This window comes from Ambystoma mexicanum, chromosome 6q (assembly GCF_040938575.1).
Source record: "Ambystoma mexicanum isolate Mex_15411 chromosome 6q, UKY_AmexF1_1, whole genome shotgun sequence".
Classification (NCBI taxonomy): Eukaryota; Metazoa; Chordata; class Amphibia; order Caudata; family Ambystomatidae; genus Ambystoma; species Ambystoma mexicanum.
In genome coordinates this window covers 716,542,280-716,560,467 of record NC_090937.1, presented here as the reverse complement: position 1 = coordinate 716,560,467, position 18,188 = coordinate 716,542,280, and the positions used below count along the sequence as shown (strand labels likewise).

At 44.8% G+C, this 18,188-nt stretch overlaps 1 protein-coding gene across 1 annotated transcript in view; it reads right to left on the bottom strand.

Moving 5' to 3' along the window:
• REELD1 (reeler domain containing 1) overlaps nucleotides 1-17,022 on the bottom strand; it is a 258,348-nt gene extending 241,326 nt beyond the window's left edge. The window contains exon 1 of the mRNA XM_069631236.1: nucleotides 16,972-17,022. Within this exon, the coding sequence (XP_069487337.1) occupies nucleotides 16,972-16,983 (12 nt within the window). The 5' untranslated portion in view covers nucleotides 16,984-17,022. The remainder of the gene's footprint in view (nucleotides 1-16,971) is intronic.
• Between the last annotated feature and the right edge of the window lie 1,166 nt (nucleotides 17,023-18,188).

Below are 18,188 nucleotides of genomic sequence, written 5' to 3'. Positions count from 1 at the left end.
GAACACAATTTGGCAGGAGTGAAACCTTCCGCCATCATCTAGATTCCAGCAAATTCAGGTATGGATGGTGGAGAATGGTCTTGCACTGAATACAGAGAAAACTGAGCTGATGCTGGTAGGAACTCCTAACAATATCACAAAGCTAGGAGGAGAATATAGGACTTTCTAGGTGGATGGTTGTGAACTTGTGACAAAAAGGAAAGTCAAAACCTTGGGGGTTCATTTAGACTAGTTCATGTCTATGAATGCCCAATTAAACAGTTTAGTTTCTTCCTTGGCATACTACGTTAAGCTGCTAGCACAAAAATGTCCGTATATTTCCAAGGCTGATTGTGAGACAATAGCGAGAGCAATTATAGGATCTAAAATAGACTATTGTTGCAGCTTGTTAGTAGGAATTAACTAATCAGAATGTGCCAGACTACAAGCCATACAAAATAGTGCTGTTAGGGTCATAGCTGGCCTTAAACGACGTGATCATGTTACTAAGGCAAGACAGGGCTTACACTGGCTCACGATCGAAGTGAGGATTGATTTTCACCTTTTGGTGATCACCCATAAATGCCTTTATCCATCTGAAGTAATTATGACTAAATCAAATTCCAGAACCCTGAGATCTAATAATACTCATCTGCTGAAGGAGCCCAGATGTGCTCTCATCCCGGTGAATAAGGGTGCCTTTTTTGCTGCTGCCCCGAATGCTTGACATTCAAATCCTCTGGATTTGAGTGCGGAGGGCTTCACTGAAATACTCAGAAAGAAACGGAAATCCTTGCTTTTTAGATAGATTACCTCCCCTTGACCAGCATGTCTCATTTTGTTAGGATTTCATGTCTATGTTACGTTTGTCTGTGTTGCGCCCATAAGCCCCCGGGTCATTGGGTGCACAGTAGAAATTAGTAAAGTAAATTTCATGACTTCCCAATAAAACCAGAGCTTGGACTCCCAACCATATGGTACCTTTGGGACCACTTTCATTATTATAAAATGTCAGTATATGCATCATTGAAAACCTACCGAACTTATAATAAAATGTTTACATTTTTGGTATGAAATTATCAACCTTTGCACGTAGCGATGCCATGATATCTGACTCACACTCTTTACTCAAGAAATGTATGTCTACATACACAAAATGGTTGCTGAGGTCAATAGCTGTTATATTTAGTGTCCATTTATGAGTACACTTCTCCCTTCTGCTAGAAAATTGCAATACCGTAGTTTTAGCCTTATTCATAATCAAATCATTCTCTACAGCATAACTACACAAAGTTTCTAACATTCTCTGCAGCCTCAATTGGGGATGGTCCATAATGACAATGTCCTAAAATAGGCATTCAAGGTGGGTTCCCCCCAAATGTGGGGACTCCATAGCTGCGCGATCGATAGAATCTCCCATATCAGAGATGTGGATATTAAATATGCAGGGTGCCATTACGCAACCCAGCTTAAGACCCTTTTTCGTGTGAATCTTCTCCGTCATAATGCTGAATAAAAGACAATATTGGTGGCTGGGTGTTTCATTAAAAAAGGTTTTAAAAGGTAGAAATCAGCATGTGCCCTGGCAATTGGGCAAAATCACATTGCAGTTCACAGACTGTTTTAATTGTATTCATCCCAAACAATTCAATAATTACATAAATCAGGATATATATATATACTTAATTGGCCTCATTCCGAGGTCGGCGGTAACCCACCGGTGCTACCAACCTGCCAATCTGGAAACACTGAATCTGCTGCATAACTTCCCAGTGCCACCAGAACATTACAAGTCCCCGTGGCCCGGGAAGTCAGGCGGCGGATTTGGTAACTCCCCATTTCCATGGAGTCCTGACTCCATGGGAGTGGGGAGACGGAAGCACCGACAACGCTGATAACGCTGCCGGTGCTTCCATGACGACTCTACCTACCAGGGCCGAAGCGACCGGCAGGGTCAGACTTGCCGGGCGCTGCGGCTTCTGCAAGCAGACGGCTTACCGGCACACTTGTTTGCGGACCGCCACACTCAGAATGAGGACCAATGTCTCTTTTTGAAGTTAGTAATTAAATATCTAAATAACTCTCAGATGGAATGTGCTGGGTCCACCCGCACTACACTGGATTTCGACAAGAATATGGTATGGAACAAAAACAAAAAGGTGTCTTTCTCAGGTGATAATTCTAACTGATTAACTCAGTCCGCATGTGAACGAATGGTTGAGCAAGCAGGAACCTTAAGTTCATTGACTTTGTTCACAAAATCGCGTAAAATGCCTGTCGATACATGAACATCATACCGAAACAAGTATTATAACAAGCTAGCTACAGTGTTGCATGCCCACCAAATGTGTACGTGAAGTCCCAGTACCAATCTAATTCGATCATATTCCTATGTGTGTAGGGAGCAAATATAACACAACTTAAATCGGAATATTCTGCGTTTTAATAGTAAAAACAGCAAACAAATAAAAAAGCAGAGTAAAACAGAAAAAATCCTATGAATAGGGACTTTCACTAAATTAGCATTTCCCGCGGGTTCCTGGGCCCCCGGAGCACCCGCGTACTCTGCGCCCCTGACTGGAATCAATGTGCGATTAATATCACTGGGCACACTACTGTTTTCCAAATGCGCAGTTTACACTCTCATAGAAAAAAAACAAAAAAGACATTTTCAAACTGAAACATGCTTCTTAAACTTGCATTCACTCATTTTCTTTCAAATGTGTTTCTCTTTTTTGTCAGACTATCACACAAATACACTGGGATTTGTGTGCCACTTCCTTGGTGTTTTATCACAGGATATATTTCTAAAGATGTCATATCCTTGTCAAACTGCTTAATCACAAATAAATGCTTCTATTGTACTGACAGCAGTTATTAGGAAATTAAACTGTGAGTTCATGAGTGGCAACTTTTGATTTTCACATTGGGGCAGGAATTCCGCCACCATCGCTATGAATATAAGCAAGCAACCAGCCCAACCCATCCCCTGGCCGAACACATTTTATAGAACTTGTTTATAAAGAATTGCAATTGCTATCTATGTATGCAATGGCCATCTGGAAAGCTATCTCCCTCTATAGGAAAATAATCATGCTACTCCTATTTCATTGTGGTGGTATTCTTGTACAGCATCTGTAGTTTTACTTTTCAGTTATAAAATACAGGCCTAAACGTATCAGATTGTAATCCTGTTTGTAATCCTTTAGAAGCCTAAAATCCGGGACTCACATGGGCCAAATTGAAAGGTCTTTAATGCGCATGTGTGATCACATCATCTGCTCATAGTCAGTATTTCAAACAGCACCATGTTTTGTTAGACTAGTTGCACTCCCATAGAATAACTAAATACACTTTAAGTTAGATGAACAGATAGTTATATCAGGTGCTATGTACCCAGATAGGTAAATCTGACCTCAGCTGTTTAAGTAACTTTAAGTGCAAATGTTTAAAAACATTGACTACGCTGAATGCAAACAAAGAGTGCCTTGTTGCTAATCCAGAGGAAGTCAAAAAGAAACTTTATGAAAGTGACTGGATCAAAACATGGGATTCTAGGAGCGCTTATAAATTGTTCTATGGCCTAGGTCTACAGCATAAGCATCTCAGATGTATTCCTCCATACATAAGTAAATGCCTAGATGGCCGCTTCATGAGAACTTTTCTTAGACTCAGTGCAAAAAATGGGCCAGAACAAGACAGAGCAGTGCTCCGGCAAAAAATGTCTTGCCGGAGCCCTGCTCCGTCCTGCAGACCCAGGGGTCCTGGACATGACTCTTGCAGATCCTGTGCTTCATGGAGTAGACTGGTTTCAGAAGACTCAGCGTTCGTGCTGAGACTCCTCGTTGTAGCGCAGGCTGCTCCCGCTGCACAACACAGGGCTAAAGTCGAGGGTAGACACTGGTGGACGGAATTCACCCACTTTTTCAGAGGGTGGACTCAGTCCCCCCCAGCTAAAATGAGAAATATTGAATGTCCTCTTTGAATTTATGAAATAAAGCCGACCTCAGGGATCGAACTGCAGTCATCAGGTTTACAGGTCAGACATTTCACCACTACACTGTATAACCTGATGAAAAATAACAAACAACTAAAGATGAAAAATGTGTATTCTTGAGTTTAAAACATGCAAACCTTTTAAAGTTTTTAAAAACACTATTAGAAGAAAATGTTCTCTCTCTTGTTTTGTGTGTATGTTGATTTATATGAAAGGAAAATGCATTCGTCCTGTGCAAATTGGGTAATTATGCAAAACCAATTGAATGAAATATGCATATTTCACCTTGATATGCTAATTTCCGTTGATGTCACATCACATTGCGTTTGTTGATGAGTCCCCCCACTTTATTTTTTCGTACTTGACCACTGGCACAACCCATTCTTATTCTGTGCCTCATCGAGCAGACTGCTTTCTCTTGAAAGCAGTCTGCTCATTAAGAGCAGCACGCAGAACACACACCGAGAAACTGGTGAAGCCTCACATACAGTTTTGCAGATGTTCAAACTGGTATATATGTCCTGCATTTTACTGACATCTCTTTATTAGGGTGAATAGTGTGACCAATCAAGACACAAGAGTCCATTATTTGCTTAAACGGTTTTCTTAATGAATCACTTTAAGACATGCTTAACATTTAAAATTGTGGACATTGGGCCTTATTACAACCCTGGCGGTAGACGTGACTGTCGCACAGGCACGGCTGCTGCGTGAGTTTCATTTTTTCCAGCCCCTGGCAATGGGGACGTACAGGGCCATTCCGACCTTGGCGGACCTTGTATGTCCCCATTGCCAGGGGCCGGAATCCATTACTCCCCATTCTCATTCGAGCCCCATGGGGCTCAATGTGAATGGGGGGGTTGGATGCACCGGCACCGTTTATAACAGTGCCGGTGCATCCGACATGCTATGTTCGCGGGTGCCTTCCTGTCCGCCAGGTCCGACCTGGCAGGCAGAAAGGCACCCGTGAGCGCAACTCGTAGTTTGCTGGTCCGGGGACTACGGTACCAGCATGCTTACCGGTAACGTAGTTCCCGCACTGGCAAACTTATAATGAGGCCCATTATGTTGTTTCCATAATGCTCTTTGCTTTTATGCAAATCGCCAGGACTGGTTTCTATATAGTGATAGTGTGTTGCGCAATCTGGCCGGGTCCACGCCCTTTGGCCCTGCCCTTCCTTCCCAAAACCCTGCCCCTCGTAAGAAGTGACAGTTCCCCAATAAATGTTTTCCATTTCCAGCACTGCTTAGACTTATTATTCAATCTTATGCATCCACGAGAAATATTGTTTATTAGAAAACTAAGTGTTGACAATAATTGCAGATGGCATCAAGATGCAGAATCTCTAGAGCATCTCTTTATTCAATCCTGTGCGGTGCAGGCCCTAAAAGTACAGACCTTCTCTAAGTTTGTCCATGATATAGGTTACGTTAATGAGGATTCCTTTTAATATAGGATTTTTAGTGGTCATCCTACACCACTTTTAATTACGGTAGTGACTTTCTTAATCAAGATGAAATTAATTGATTATTTTCAATAGGTGTGGTGCGCTTTCTCATACCTGTATGAATGTATCGCTTGACTGTTGTTGTATTTTAATTCTTGTATGATTACACTGTATGAACATATTGTTGATTGCTTTTTTCCTTTCTTTTCTTTTTCTTACTTTTACCTATTTATCATTGACGTTGGATGTTATTGCTTTTTTGGGTGTTTTAATGGTACTCCACATTAGATGATGTAATGATACAAATTTCATTGATATGAAAAATTGAATCGATTTTCTTTTGACAGGTTTTAACTTGCACTAATGTAAATCAAATGTTTTTTGTATGACGTTTTTATAAACCAATACAAATAAAATAAAATTGCAAAAAGTCATCTGTTTATGGATCCCTGAAGGTGGTCAAATTCACTGCATTACCAACAGTGCAGTTCATGTACGTGATATCAAAGTCAACAGTATTTAATCTCCAGCCACACTGACTCTGTGCATAGATTAATGGAGGAGGTACCAGTGGCGTCTCATCCATAAAAGGCGAGGGGGCACCAACCCACCAGCACCCTTGCCCATTATGGAGGTGTAGAGGAGCCAGCCCAGTGTAAACACTGAGCGTTTACTCAGCTGCTTTTTTGCAGCTAAGGGAGTGCTCCTGGCTGGCTTAAATAGTCAAAGGGAAACACTGTTTCCCTTTGACAGTTTTGTTCACCGGCCGCACATGTCCAATGGGCCATGCAAAGCCAGAGTGTCGTTTTGCTTCCCCAGTCTTGCATGGCCCATTGGAGATGCTGGCTGTTGTATGTTTGAGGGTGGGCACTCCTTTGCCTTCCTCCGGAAATACAAAAGGAATGGGCACTTCGTCATCAGCGCTCTGGCTCTTGAGTGCATGTGCTGAAACCAGGAAGCGCTGTTTGCTTCCTGGTTCCGGTTTGTGCTATGCACAAGCTGGAGTGCTGGGTGGAAACTTCAGATCTCTCTTGAGATATACACGGCTAACCTCACCATCCTCGAGGCGTCTCTTAAGAATTTAAAGAGACCAATCTCAACAAAAAGATCTTCAAGTTAAAGAAAGAGCTACATGCTTTCACACATGTAAAGATATATCCATATGTGACGGAAGAATATTTCACGAAAGATGCTAGACAAGCGAGGCGTGATGCTGCACAACTACGTTTCCAAAATGCACAAAGGGGCTAAACAGATCATGGTCAGGCTCCAGCACCAATTCCAGCAACAGCTCTGGAAGTGATATACACCAGGGTAGGCGGGTCCAGTTTACGGTATCCAATTCAAACAACGCTCTTGCGGTTCCTTTTTTAGGTCAGCGCGGCAGAGGGCAGAGACAAACTCGGTGGCAAAACCAACAGCAATCACCGGTGGTGACCCACAGCATGGGGTTGGGAATGATACCACCACTCCTCCCTCCTTAATTGTAAACCATTCCAAACACATGTTGACAACAGCCAAAGAAGAAATATTCCGAAAGGGATTATCATTCATCCCTAACCGCCCAATATGAGCCCTTTCAAACTAGAGTCGAATGCACTCAACTCATGCGGAAGATGCGTTTGAAACAATACTTTGCGGACAAGACCTATGAACAACAAGATGTCACAGGACTTCACCCACCCTCTCATTTCTTCCCTCCAACTTGTTCCTATTCAGCAGAATCAACTACATTTGAGCAGGAACTGCTTAAAAAGATTGTTGAACTTGAGAAGAATATCCCATTTATTCATAACAATTGCACCAAACAATTGGCAGCCGTTACAGATCTGGCTAATAACACTGACATCACCATCAAACCAGCATACAAGGGTGTGGCCAATGTAATTCAGGACACCAATGACTATGTCAAGATGGTAGAAGCACTTCTCTGTGATGATACCAGCTATCAGATCCTGCCCACTGACCCTATGGCCAATTTACAGGCACTTATCTCTCTGATAATTGAGAAAGCTGAGGCAGAAGGTTATATAAGCCTCAGAGTGGCTGTCTTCCTTATACCAACACATCCCCATTTACCAGCAATGTATGCCCTGCCATAAATCCATAAAGGCCTGTTTCCGCCTCCTGGCCGCCCAATAGTTTCAGCAATCAATTCCATTCTGGAACCACTGTCGCAGTACGTGGATTACTTTATCAAAGGCGAAATCCCAAAGATGCAATCCTTCATCAAGGATTCTACCACAGTGCTCATTCTACTCGACTCTCTGGAATTCAACCCGGATGAGAACTGGCTGGTGACCATTGATATAGAGTCATTATATACGAAAATTCCTCAACAAGAGACGTTGTCCATGTTGCGTCAATTGTTTGAATCTGGGATCGACCTCCACGGAGTACCATCCGGCTCATAGCCAACTTGGCTGAGATCGCCCTTACCAGAAATGTTTTCCTGTTCAATCACATCTACTATCAGCAAGTCTCAGGCACGGCCATGGGAGCCACCTTTGCTCCAAGCCTGGACAATTTGTATGTTGACCATTTTGAATATAGTCACATTTTCCCAAATGCCAATCCTTTTCGTGCGAATTGGCTAATCTGGCGTTGGTACATCAACAACATTTTTGTGATATTCAGAGGCACCAAGGGCCAACTAATTGCCTTCCATTTGTGGCTCAATAACCAAAATCCTAATCTCAAATTCACTTTGGAAATGGACAAAAAAGATACACATTTCCTAGACTTAGCAATATCAGCAGCCAATGGTGGGCTGATAGCCAAGGTGTAAAAAAAAGATGATGGACAGAAACTCACTTCTGTGTTATTCTAGCTACCACCCACAGGCCCTCAAAGACAACTTGACCTTTGGGCAGTTCCTTAGATATCGGAGGTTGTGCACCAAGACTACTGACTATACAACTCATGCCAAACACTCCAGGCACAGCTTATCCAACGTGGATATCCATCTAGGATCATAAACCAAACATACAAAAGAGCCAGGAATATTCCCTGAGCAATCACTCTTGAGCAACAGACAAAATCAGATGACAGCACTGGGTTAACTGCTGTATTTAGCTATTTGTCCACACTTAACAAAATGAAGAAAGAAATCAACAAGCTGTGGCCCATTCTCAACATGGGACAATGCTCCTTACCAGCACCTCGGTCCACCATTAAAAGGAGACAGAACGTCAGAGATGAATTGGTCAAGACCTTACCTCCATCTGATCCTCCCTCTCACTTGACTCAGCCTACATTACGAATCTACCGACCGGCCACAAATCTACCTACCGATGCTCAATGTGCGCTCAGACCAAAAGAAGCACAACAATAGACATTGGATGGCACACCCCATGGGTGCAAAAGCAGCACTTCACAAATTGCAATACCAGATGGGTAGTCTATATGATAACCTGTCCTTGCCATCTGAAACATATAGGGATGACCGTAGGGGAAGTCAGGAAGCGCATGATTGAACATAATTTATGCATCAGAACAGGCAAATTGTCAGAACTTCTGGTGCCACATTTTTTGGCTGAAGGCCACACTGCAGAAGATTTTAAATGGACCATCATAGAGAAAATTAAACCTCCCCTACGAAGAGGCAATTTTCATGACATCTTGTTCAGGCGAGAGCAGATGTGAATTTTCCGCCTGAACACATGCCAACAAGGACTCAATGAACGCATACAGTGGCAACAGCTGGTAGTGATGGCATGCTAAGTGATGCACCACACAGCAAAATGCTGATTATCCCTTAAGGATCACCTTTTCCGAGACAGGTCCATCTAGGGACACTGATACACCCAGCAGTATCCCCTTCTCACCATCAACAACTATTGGGATTTATTACAATCACACATTGTTCTGGTTTCCTGATATAATCCAGAGTATATCCACTTTGCATACATGATGCCCTTTGATACTTAACTAATCGTTACCACTCAGACACCCCCTCTCTACACAAAAAACATGCAAAGGTTACAGATATAATCACCAACATCATTAAACCTACAGGCTGCTTCATCCAAATAGTCCTAGTGCAGCCCCACCACTTGGCTATGTCATAGGTGCATTCCATGTAGTGCACAACCCCAGATTGAATTCTGTACCCAGCCACATGGAGAGATAATTGACCTAAGTAATGACCAGTACCAACAAGACATTCCATTCTCTGGTCAGCAAGTCACGCTGCACAGCTACCAGTGCTTCAGATAATACCCTTTGGGATCAATACGGACACATCACTCACAGAAATTTTGGTCCATCCCCCACACATTTTTAGAATTTTTTTGCATCATTGCCAGCCGAACATTACAGAACATTACGGTTTCACAAAATGAAACGGTTATTTTTTCGTAACATAGTGGCCAGTAATGCAAGCTACAATATTCCACAATGGCAGCCGCATTATGTGAGCAAGCAATCAAGGTCTGACTATCCAACCACACCTCAACCCCTTCCTGTGACTACGCGGAACTACTCCGGTCTAGTCCGCGTCTGCCAGGAAGACTCAGGTTCTACCCGGCGGATTGAGCTCACGGCGGCTCACTGAAGAGCACCGCTGAAAACGCCCATCAGGTAAGCGATTACAATGATATAGCAGTGCATTCCTTATCCTTAATCCTTATACGATCATTTTGCATTATAAAACAGTGAATTCTTTCCTCAAAATCTTCCGGTCTGTTTCTTTGTTGCAGAAGGACGGACTTCATATAGAGCAGATTGGGAATTGCTCTTTTGGGCACCACGTTGGCACCCGTCCCTATACCGAGTTCATTACAAACAAGTTAGGAACATTTACATGACTTATCTCCTTTTTCACCATAACAGACTTGAGCAAGCATGTTGCACTCCGCAGTCACAACAGCGAGTGATTAGATTCACACATCGATCCACTTTCTGAGAATGTTGGTTATGCACCACTATGCATGGAATGAGTTCACCCCCTCCTCTTTTTTCTCCCCCCTCCCTTGGGTACTAGTGTAAACGCACAGCCACACAAACATGTGGCTAAGTATATATTCGCTAGATGCGACATAGATTGATTCTCAAAGTTCCTTCAACAATGTGATCCAACAGCTGCAAAACCATTTTATACTAAAACGATGGGTTCATTAATACCCAGGTTTTGATATCTGCTTTTGTCTCCCTACAGGGGATGGAGCTGCTCGCCCACATTGTCTCACTCTGAGGCACATTGGAAGTTGAAACATCACAGAGAACAATAATGGTCCTGAAGAAGATGGTTTAATTGCACATGCCATTGAAATCGGTTGACCTTTTTGGTAATGAGGGGGTCTCATGACCAGCGTCTGATACACACAAAGCAGACTCACACATTGCGATCATTTTAAGTTTATGGGATGATTTTTATACATTGATTTACTAAACACAACCAATTGCATCCCGCACACTTGATGCCTAAGGGTGAATAAAGTATTAAGACAAATACCATGGCTAACAGTGGTCATGCCAACCAATCAGTTGTTTCAACAAGATCACCAGTCTTGCTGTCTGAAATAGCCAATTGGTTGTATTTATTTGGTTGCTCCTTTATGATTAAGTATCTTAATGAATTTTTTTTTTTAACATGTGACAGTTGAGACTTCACTCTTCTCGTTTCTCCCAAAGAACCGTTTATGCTGTGATATAAAAATGGAAACTTCAGGATCATGGCATAAGTAAGTTAATTTAATTATGGGTATGCTTGTCTAGTGTGTAACGAGTGAGTATATGATGATGAGTGCGCGTGTGAGCGAGTGCATGCTGTGTGTGAATGTGTGTATGCAAGCATTTGTGCTGGGCTGGGGAGCTGATTTTGTTGGGTGTTGGGAGGGATTGTGCAACAACAGCATTTAAAATGCCAAAATCAGCTCCCTGTGTGAGGCACTGGGGGGCCCATTGGGTAGGCATGGCATTGTTTTACTGCCATCTAGAATAGATATTAAAAAATACCATGCCTGCATCCTGGGCCCCCCAGCACCTTGCATGTACACATAATAACATTGCGTGTGTCTGAGGCGCTGGGAAGCACAGGGGACAGTCACAGCGTTTTTCTACAGGGCATCAATGATAAAAACAAGCATGATAGGTCTTATTACGTGGCTAGACTTGTATTTTGGTGTAGCCAATCTAGCTGTTTCTAACTGTGGCTAGACATTTTGTGTTGGGCATCTTTGATAAAGGAAGGATGCTCAGTGTTATTATGTGTGATGAATGGCCATCTGGCTAGGGTGTTAAAGCTCTGGTTTGTTTATATTTTCATTCAGTAAGAAAATGATGCAGGTAATTCCATCTCTGAAAGGCAAATTTGGTAATCAGATTCCCCTATCATAAGCTGCATGCCAAAAACATAGTGTGTACTTGTGCCCTGCTGCATTAGTATCCTGATTCACAGCACTTCATCTACCAGTGGCACAGCGCAAGTTCAGTGGTCGGAGGTGCCCTCTTGAATGCTGCAGTGACACCCAAGTCTCTACAGCGCAGGAGGTGCATTTAAAATATGCACCCCTGTTCCAAAAATTACATAACTCTGAAGATGTTGTCCTGGTGGCACATAACACTGTAAATATAAACCATGCCTGAGTTGTGGTATGGTGGTCAGCATCTCTCAGAGTTATCCCAGGCTCATGAAATTGATATTTCACATGTGTCAGCCCTGTGGACCCAGTTCAGCTGTGGAAGGGCTATGTGTATTCCCCCAGACAGGCTGGACACTGTTCTACTGGCAGGAAGGTAACCTGGTGGGGTGCCTCTCTTTGTTCCTTTGTAGAGGCAGGTAACTCCCTTCTCCCTGGGACAGCCACTCCACAGGGCTCACACTTTGGAGTAGAAACCAACAGGCACACCCATTCACAGAGAGCCATGCCTTACACCAGGGTGCTGCATTTCTAATGGTCTTTGGTCTGATTGAGTTGGGGAGGGGGCAAAGCTAGGATAGCCAGAGAGGGATCTGTACAGTTTTGGGAGGGTTCTGCCTTCTTGATTCTCTATGCCTCTCTTTCCCTTTTCTGTTCCCTACACTTGCTCTGGAGCAAAGCACTCTGGGTGCGACATCATAAGGGCAAAGTCCACACATTTCAAGACCAGGGATTGGACCCTGAAAGCAGGCTAGCTTTAGTCCAGTCACCTGGGGACTTTTGCCAATAAATGAAGGGGTTTCCCACCACTTCTTGGAATCATCTTGAATCATATTTGGCTCATCACTTGAGAAGATTACACTGGACCCTGCTGAGAGGGCAATCCTTTCTAAAATCCTCCAGTTGTGAGGTGAAAGCGGGTGTTCCAAGGCACAGAACAGTTCTGCCCCCTAACCTCTCTATTAGCTACAGTGGTACTGAGGGCCTCACTGTGTTGAAAGACCCCTGCAGTTGTGTGCCATCCTCCTCCGTGTTTTGGTGCCTGAGAAGAAAGACACATGTTGTCCCTGAGTCCCTGGATTGGGACACACAGCACCCTGAGAGCCAAGACAGCCGGGATCCTAGTGTTGTTTGCTGTGGAACTGCTAGGAGCATGTTTCAAGAACTGTTCAACACATTTGAACAAGCTGGACCCTCCGTTGCGGCCTTTTGTTCTCTCCCAATTTTTACACAGCGCCAGGAAGTCTGGGTCAGTGTTCCTGAACCACCAAGAACTGCAAAGAAGGTTCTATTGACTACTAACTGCACCTGTGGTCCGTTTTGGGCCCTACAGACTGCTTAGGTCACTTTTAACCCTTTTTTCTCACAAGTGAATGTCCTTATTCAAGAACATTATTTCTTGTGCTTGCCTTTCACCCCTTATTAATTACCCAGAGGGCTGCATCTACTATTTTGCTTATTCTGTGTTCTTTCTGCAGGGGTGGGTTTTGTGTAGTGTTTTTCTAGTTCATTATTATTGAACGTGGTGTGTTTGATTAAAGTGTATATATTTTTTATAAAACCTTGAATGGGCATTCCTTTATTTTGGACAGTTATACTTCACTGTGTTGGTTGCTACTGAACCACATTCACACCTAAAAAGTGTAGCCTTCCCTCTGCCCACTGTACCACAAAGCGCAAAGGAGGTATATTTCTTGACTGTGCCTGTTTTACCTTTATGATTGTGTGGGTTCTTGGTTTGTAGAAGTGCGGGCGCTGAGTGGCCGTTTTAGCCTCTACTCATCTTTGTACTCCTGCAGGGCATAAGTCAATTTGTCACATTACGTGGCAAGACTGGCAATTTGGTGCAGCTAGTCTAGCCATGTCTTACTGTGGCATGGCATTTTTAATGGTAAAGCCAAGTGAAGTATGCTCTTACATGGGTGGGTACTGCCATACATTGGCAGAACAAGCGTGGACATGTTTTCTTATATTATCATTAATGGTATTATGCACAAAGCCAACAAGAGTGTGTTCTTATATGGGGATACCGGCACATATTGCTGTAGCCAGCATGGCAATGTATCGGCACAGCAAGTGTGAACATGTTTTTATACTTTAGACTTATATTGTGGCCATTTTTGCAGCTATTGAACATGAGTTAAATTTCAGGATGTATATTAACTTGATACACAACTTTTATTTTCTTAAATCTACTCTGAGCATGCTTAATGTCAAATTTGTTTAACCAGCTTGGCAAAATATAGTTTTACTTAAACCAGTTTGGCCTGTTGACCCTTATTTGATGTGCCACTGACCCGACCATCTCCCCCCCTTCTATTTGACCCCCCACCCCCATACTGATTTCTAGGGATGCCACCGCTGACCGCACAGAAGGCACAAGAGAGCAAGCAAAGGCTTCAGAAATGGAAGGACGGGCACGGCCAAGGACAAGGACTGGCGGACATGACTGGAAGAACTGCGTCAGCAACACAAGGGAACAAAACGTCCAGTCAGAATCCATCATGAACTACCACAGACAATCATAGCCCGTGTGTGACCTGCATATATTAGGACACCCCCGGAGCCCGGTGGTTGGGGGTGATTCTGGCATGGGTTTCTGGATCCCTGTCCCTATCATGGGAGCTCAAAGCCCCCCCCCCCAACTCCTATCCTGGTAGGACACAGAAATGCATTATTGTTCCCTTGCTCCCAAGGTATTGTCCCATGGCATTGTTCGCATCAGCTATTATGTTTCTGCCTTTATTACCAAATTAAAATGGACGAGGATGGGAAGACTGTCGGCCGAGCATGACAGAAGTGTGAGGCGGTGGGGGCGCCGGGACAAGAGCGCGGGGGTCGGGCGCCTTTGCTTAGAGATAAGCAGTGGCCCGAAAACGTACATACAAGATAGGGTGGAGTTGGTGGTGAGGAGGGGCAAAACAAATTGAAATTGTGAGAAAGGGAGAAGGAACTGGAACTATAGGGTAGGAGCAGAGAGCTAACTGCGACAGACTGCTTGTTGGTGTTCTTCTGTCGATGGCGGGGCTTGGGAGGTGCCCAACCTATGCCCTTTTATAATGCACAGCTGTAACTGGGCTATGCTCTTTTCCTTGGAACGCTTAGTAACGGCGCTCTCCCAGGCGGCCCCGCACTCGCTCATTCTCCCTGTCCCGGCGGCTCCGAGCATCGCTGCTGTTACACGAACTCGCCCTTCCATCCCTGGAGAGGCAGGGGCCTCTTATCGACGGGAATCCCGTCCTCTCCAGAATATTCCTCTAACAGACGGTAGTCACATAAGCGTATATAGAATTTTCACTCGCCACGACCTATGCAGATCGCGGAAAAACAACACTGTCAGCTGTACAGGAACACGACCCCTGACAGATTTACACCTTAAATTAAAAACTGTCTTGTCAGGAAGAAAGCAACAGCACTTGGTCATATTCACGCCCGCCCATCTCATGTTCGGGCAACAGCCCCCATGCTATCTGGGGGGAGGGGGCTTTAAGGTCGTCTCTACCATCTAAATCAGTGGTCTTGAGGGGGGCTGGTCCGCCTGGGGCGGCCCAAGGATGTCTGGCGGGTGGGGAGACGGTATAAAAAAGGATTAGGATGACTGTTTTTATTATTTAAAAAAATAGCAGTAGAAAATCTACTTATATTTGAAAGATGAAGCCCCCCTGGCATGCTTTGGGCAGGGGTGGATTGCCTATAGGAAATCTGGAGATTTCCCGGTGGGCCTTTGCACCCTGGGCCTCTTTTGTGTGGTGATTTCTAAATTTTCTCATAGGAAAAGCATTGGGTTTGCTGAAAATGTGTCATATGGGGCCACTTTGGACATTATTTCCAGGGCCTCTTTTGGTCCCCAGTCATTATTTCCAGGGCCTCTTTTAGTTCCCAGTCCACTCCTGGCTTTGGGCCCACTAGGTGGGGGGGGGGCGCGGGCTCGGTAGGAACAAGTGTGAAGACCACTGATCTAAATGAACTTTCTCTGTGGCCGCCACTCGACCTCACAGTGGGAGAGATGACAATGAGTAGGTGGTTTTGAATGGCGTTGCCTGATGAAATTGGCACTATAAAATGTGCAGGGCTCGCCTCAGAGGAAGCTCCGGCAGTTCCAGAAACCCATAGTTTGCCTGACTGCTGATATCTCTGGGGCACCAGCTGAGGGCAGGTCTGCTTACTGTGGTACACATGTAGGAGCATGCTATGGTGGGCAGAGCTTACACGAGGTGCCCACTGTGTGAAAGTGTGCAACAGCTGCCCATCAGAGGTTCTGATCACAGGTTTCTGGCTCAGACTTTCGTTGTTGCCAGCTGGATACAATGAGCACCACTGTTTTTGGTAATCTTCTCATGAGTAAGTATATACATGCCCTGGAGCTCAAGCTATAAAGGACCAGTTTTATGATAACACTGACATTTTACAACAAGTATGCGAAATACTATCCAAATAGGTCCCTGTGGGACATGAAAGTACTCAGTATACAAAGACACAGTAGACTGAGCGAGATAGCTCAGTGGGCTAATGCATCAACTTTAGAAGCATGTAGGTCCCTGTAGGTCAGGAAAGTACTTGGTATACAAAGACACAATAGACTGAGCAAGATAGCTCAGTGGGCTAATGCATCCACTGTAGAAGCATGTAGGTCCCTGTGGGACAGGAAAGTGCCCGGTATACAAAGACATAACAGAGTGAGCAAGATAGCTCAGTGGGCTAATGCATCCACTGTAGAAGCATGTAGGTCCCTGTGGGACAGGAAAGTGCCCGGTATACAAAGACATAACAGACTGAGCAAGATAACTCAGTGGGCTAATGCATCAACTGTAGAAGCATGTTGGTCCCTGTGGGACAGGAAAGTACTCGGTATACAAAGACATAATAGACTGAGCGAGATAGCTCAGTGGGCTAATGCATCACTGCAGAAGCATGTGTGTAACCTGCAGAGGACAGCCTCACAAGCAGACGGCATCAGCTTTCCATCCCTTTATAGTCATTAACTTGAGAAGCAAGGCTTCTGGCCAATACTACTTCATTTGCCAAATGATGGTAATGCGCACAGACACCTGGCAGTGCCATTGTAAGCCATGTAAGTACAGCCATTAATATAAGCATTCACGCCATCCCCGAAAACAGCTTGTGGAACCTGTCGAAGTTGCCACTGGGGTCAAAGGTCGCAAGCCCCACATGTTCTCGCACTTACCTTCCGGGCCATAGTCTTCCAACCTGCTGCTCCCAAAATGCATTTGCAAGGACTGCTCCCGCCAACCCGCAGACAAACATCTTTTAATAAAGGTGGCACCACTCTCTCCTCTAATGGGAAAAGCCACAGCTGCCGAAATACCTACAGGGGCCTTCTCTGCGCCGCTGCCGCGCACCATCTTTAATCCGATTCGAATCGCTTCCACTCCCCTTGCTCACTTCAAGCCCCTGTGCGTGGACGCCGAGGCCGACGCAGGGCAGAGGCAAGCAACAGTGTGCCTCCGAGGGCTCAGCCCTGGGGGTCCTCCCTCTTGAAGGCCGCAGCTGGGAGGGCGGCATTGTTCCCCTCGTCCTGGAATGATGAGGATTTGAGGAACAAAGACCCCGCGCTTCCTTCACTCCCGCAGCCACTACAATGCCGTGACCTGCGGAGCTCATCTCTCTCCTCTGGTTAGGTGGGAAAACATAGCTGCGTCCAGGCAGCATGGCAATGGGGCCCCGTGCCCAGAGATTATCACTCGCAAACCGTCGAGTGGCTACAGTTTAATCAACATCTCTCCACGACCCCCGAAGACACAGGCAGGAACAGCTTAAGCGGTCTTCACTGTCCGTCACACAGGCACACAGTGCGGGAAGAGATTGCCAGCCTTGGCGTCTCAGTGTTTGTGTAGGCAAAGCAAGCTGGGCCCGAGTAGTGCTGTGCCAATGCCCCTGCTGCCTGGGAGCTGACCCCAGCGCCCTGAAGCCTCTGGTCGGGTGCCAACTCCGGGATTCTCAGGCAGGCAGACTGGCACTGTATGACAGCCGGTGGGAAACACGAAGGCAGCAGAGCAGTCCGTTTATGGCTAATTATTTAAAAGGACTTATCTGTCCCGCTCTAATCAGGCACACCTGTGCTTACATCAAAGGGACAGTGACACTTCAATGATGTGTACTGTTTAGGCCTCTACTGAAACATGCTATCTTCATATACGTGAATCTCCCAAATCATTATTCACACAACAAATCACCCTACAATCACACCCTACAGTCACCCTACAGTACAAGACATTGGATGATTTAGCTTCAGTTATTTATAGTGCAATCGGGCACAAGTATGCACTAGTGGGCAGTGTAACAATGCAATTCTTGTTACCTTTTTGCCAGTTTCACGTGTAATAAAGACTATATTGTGAAATAAACCCAAACTTCATACAGAAATCTGCTGTACATTTCACA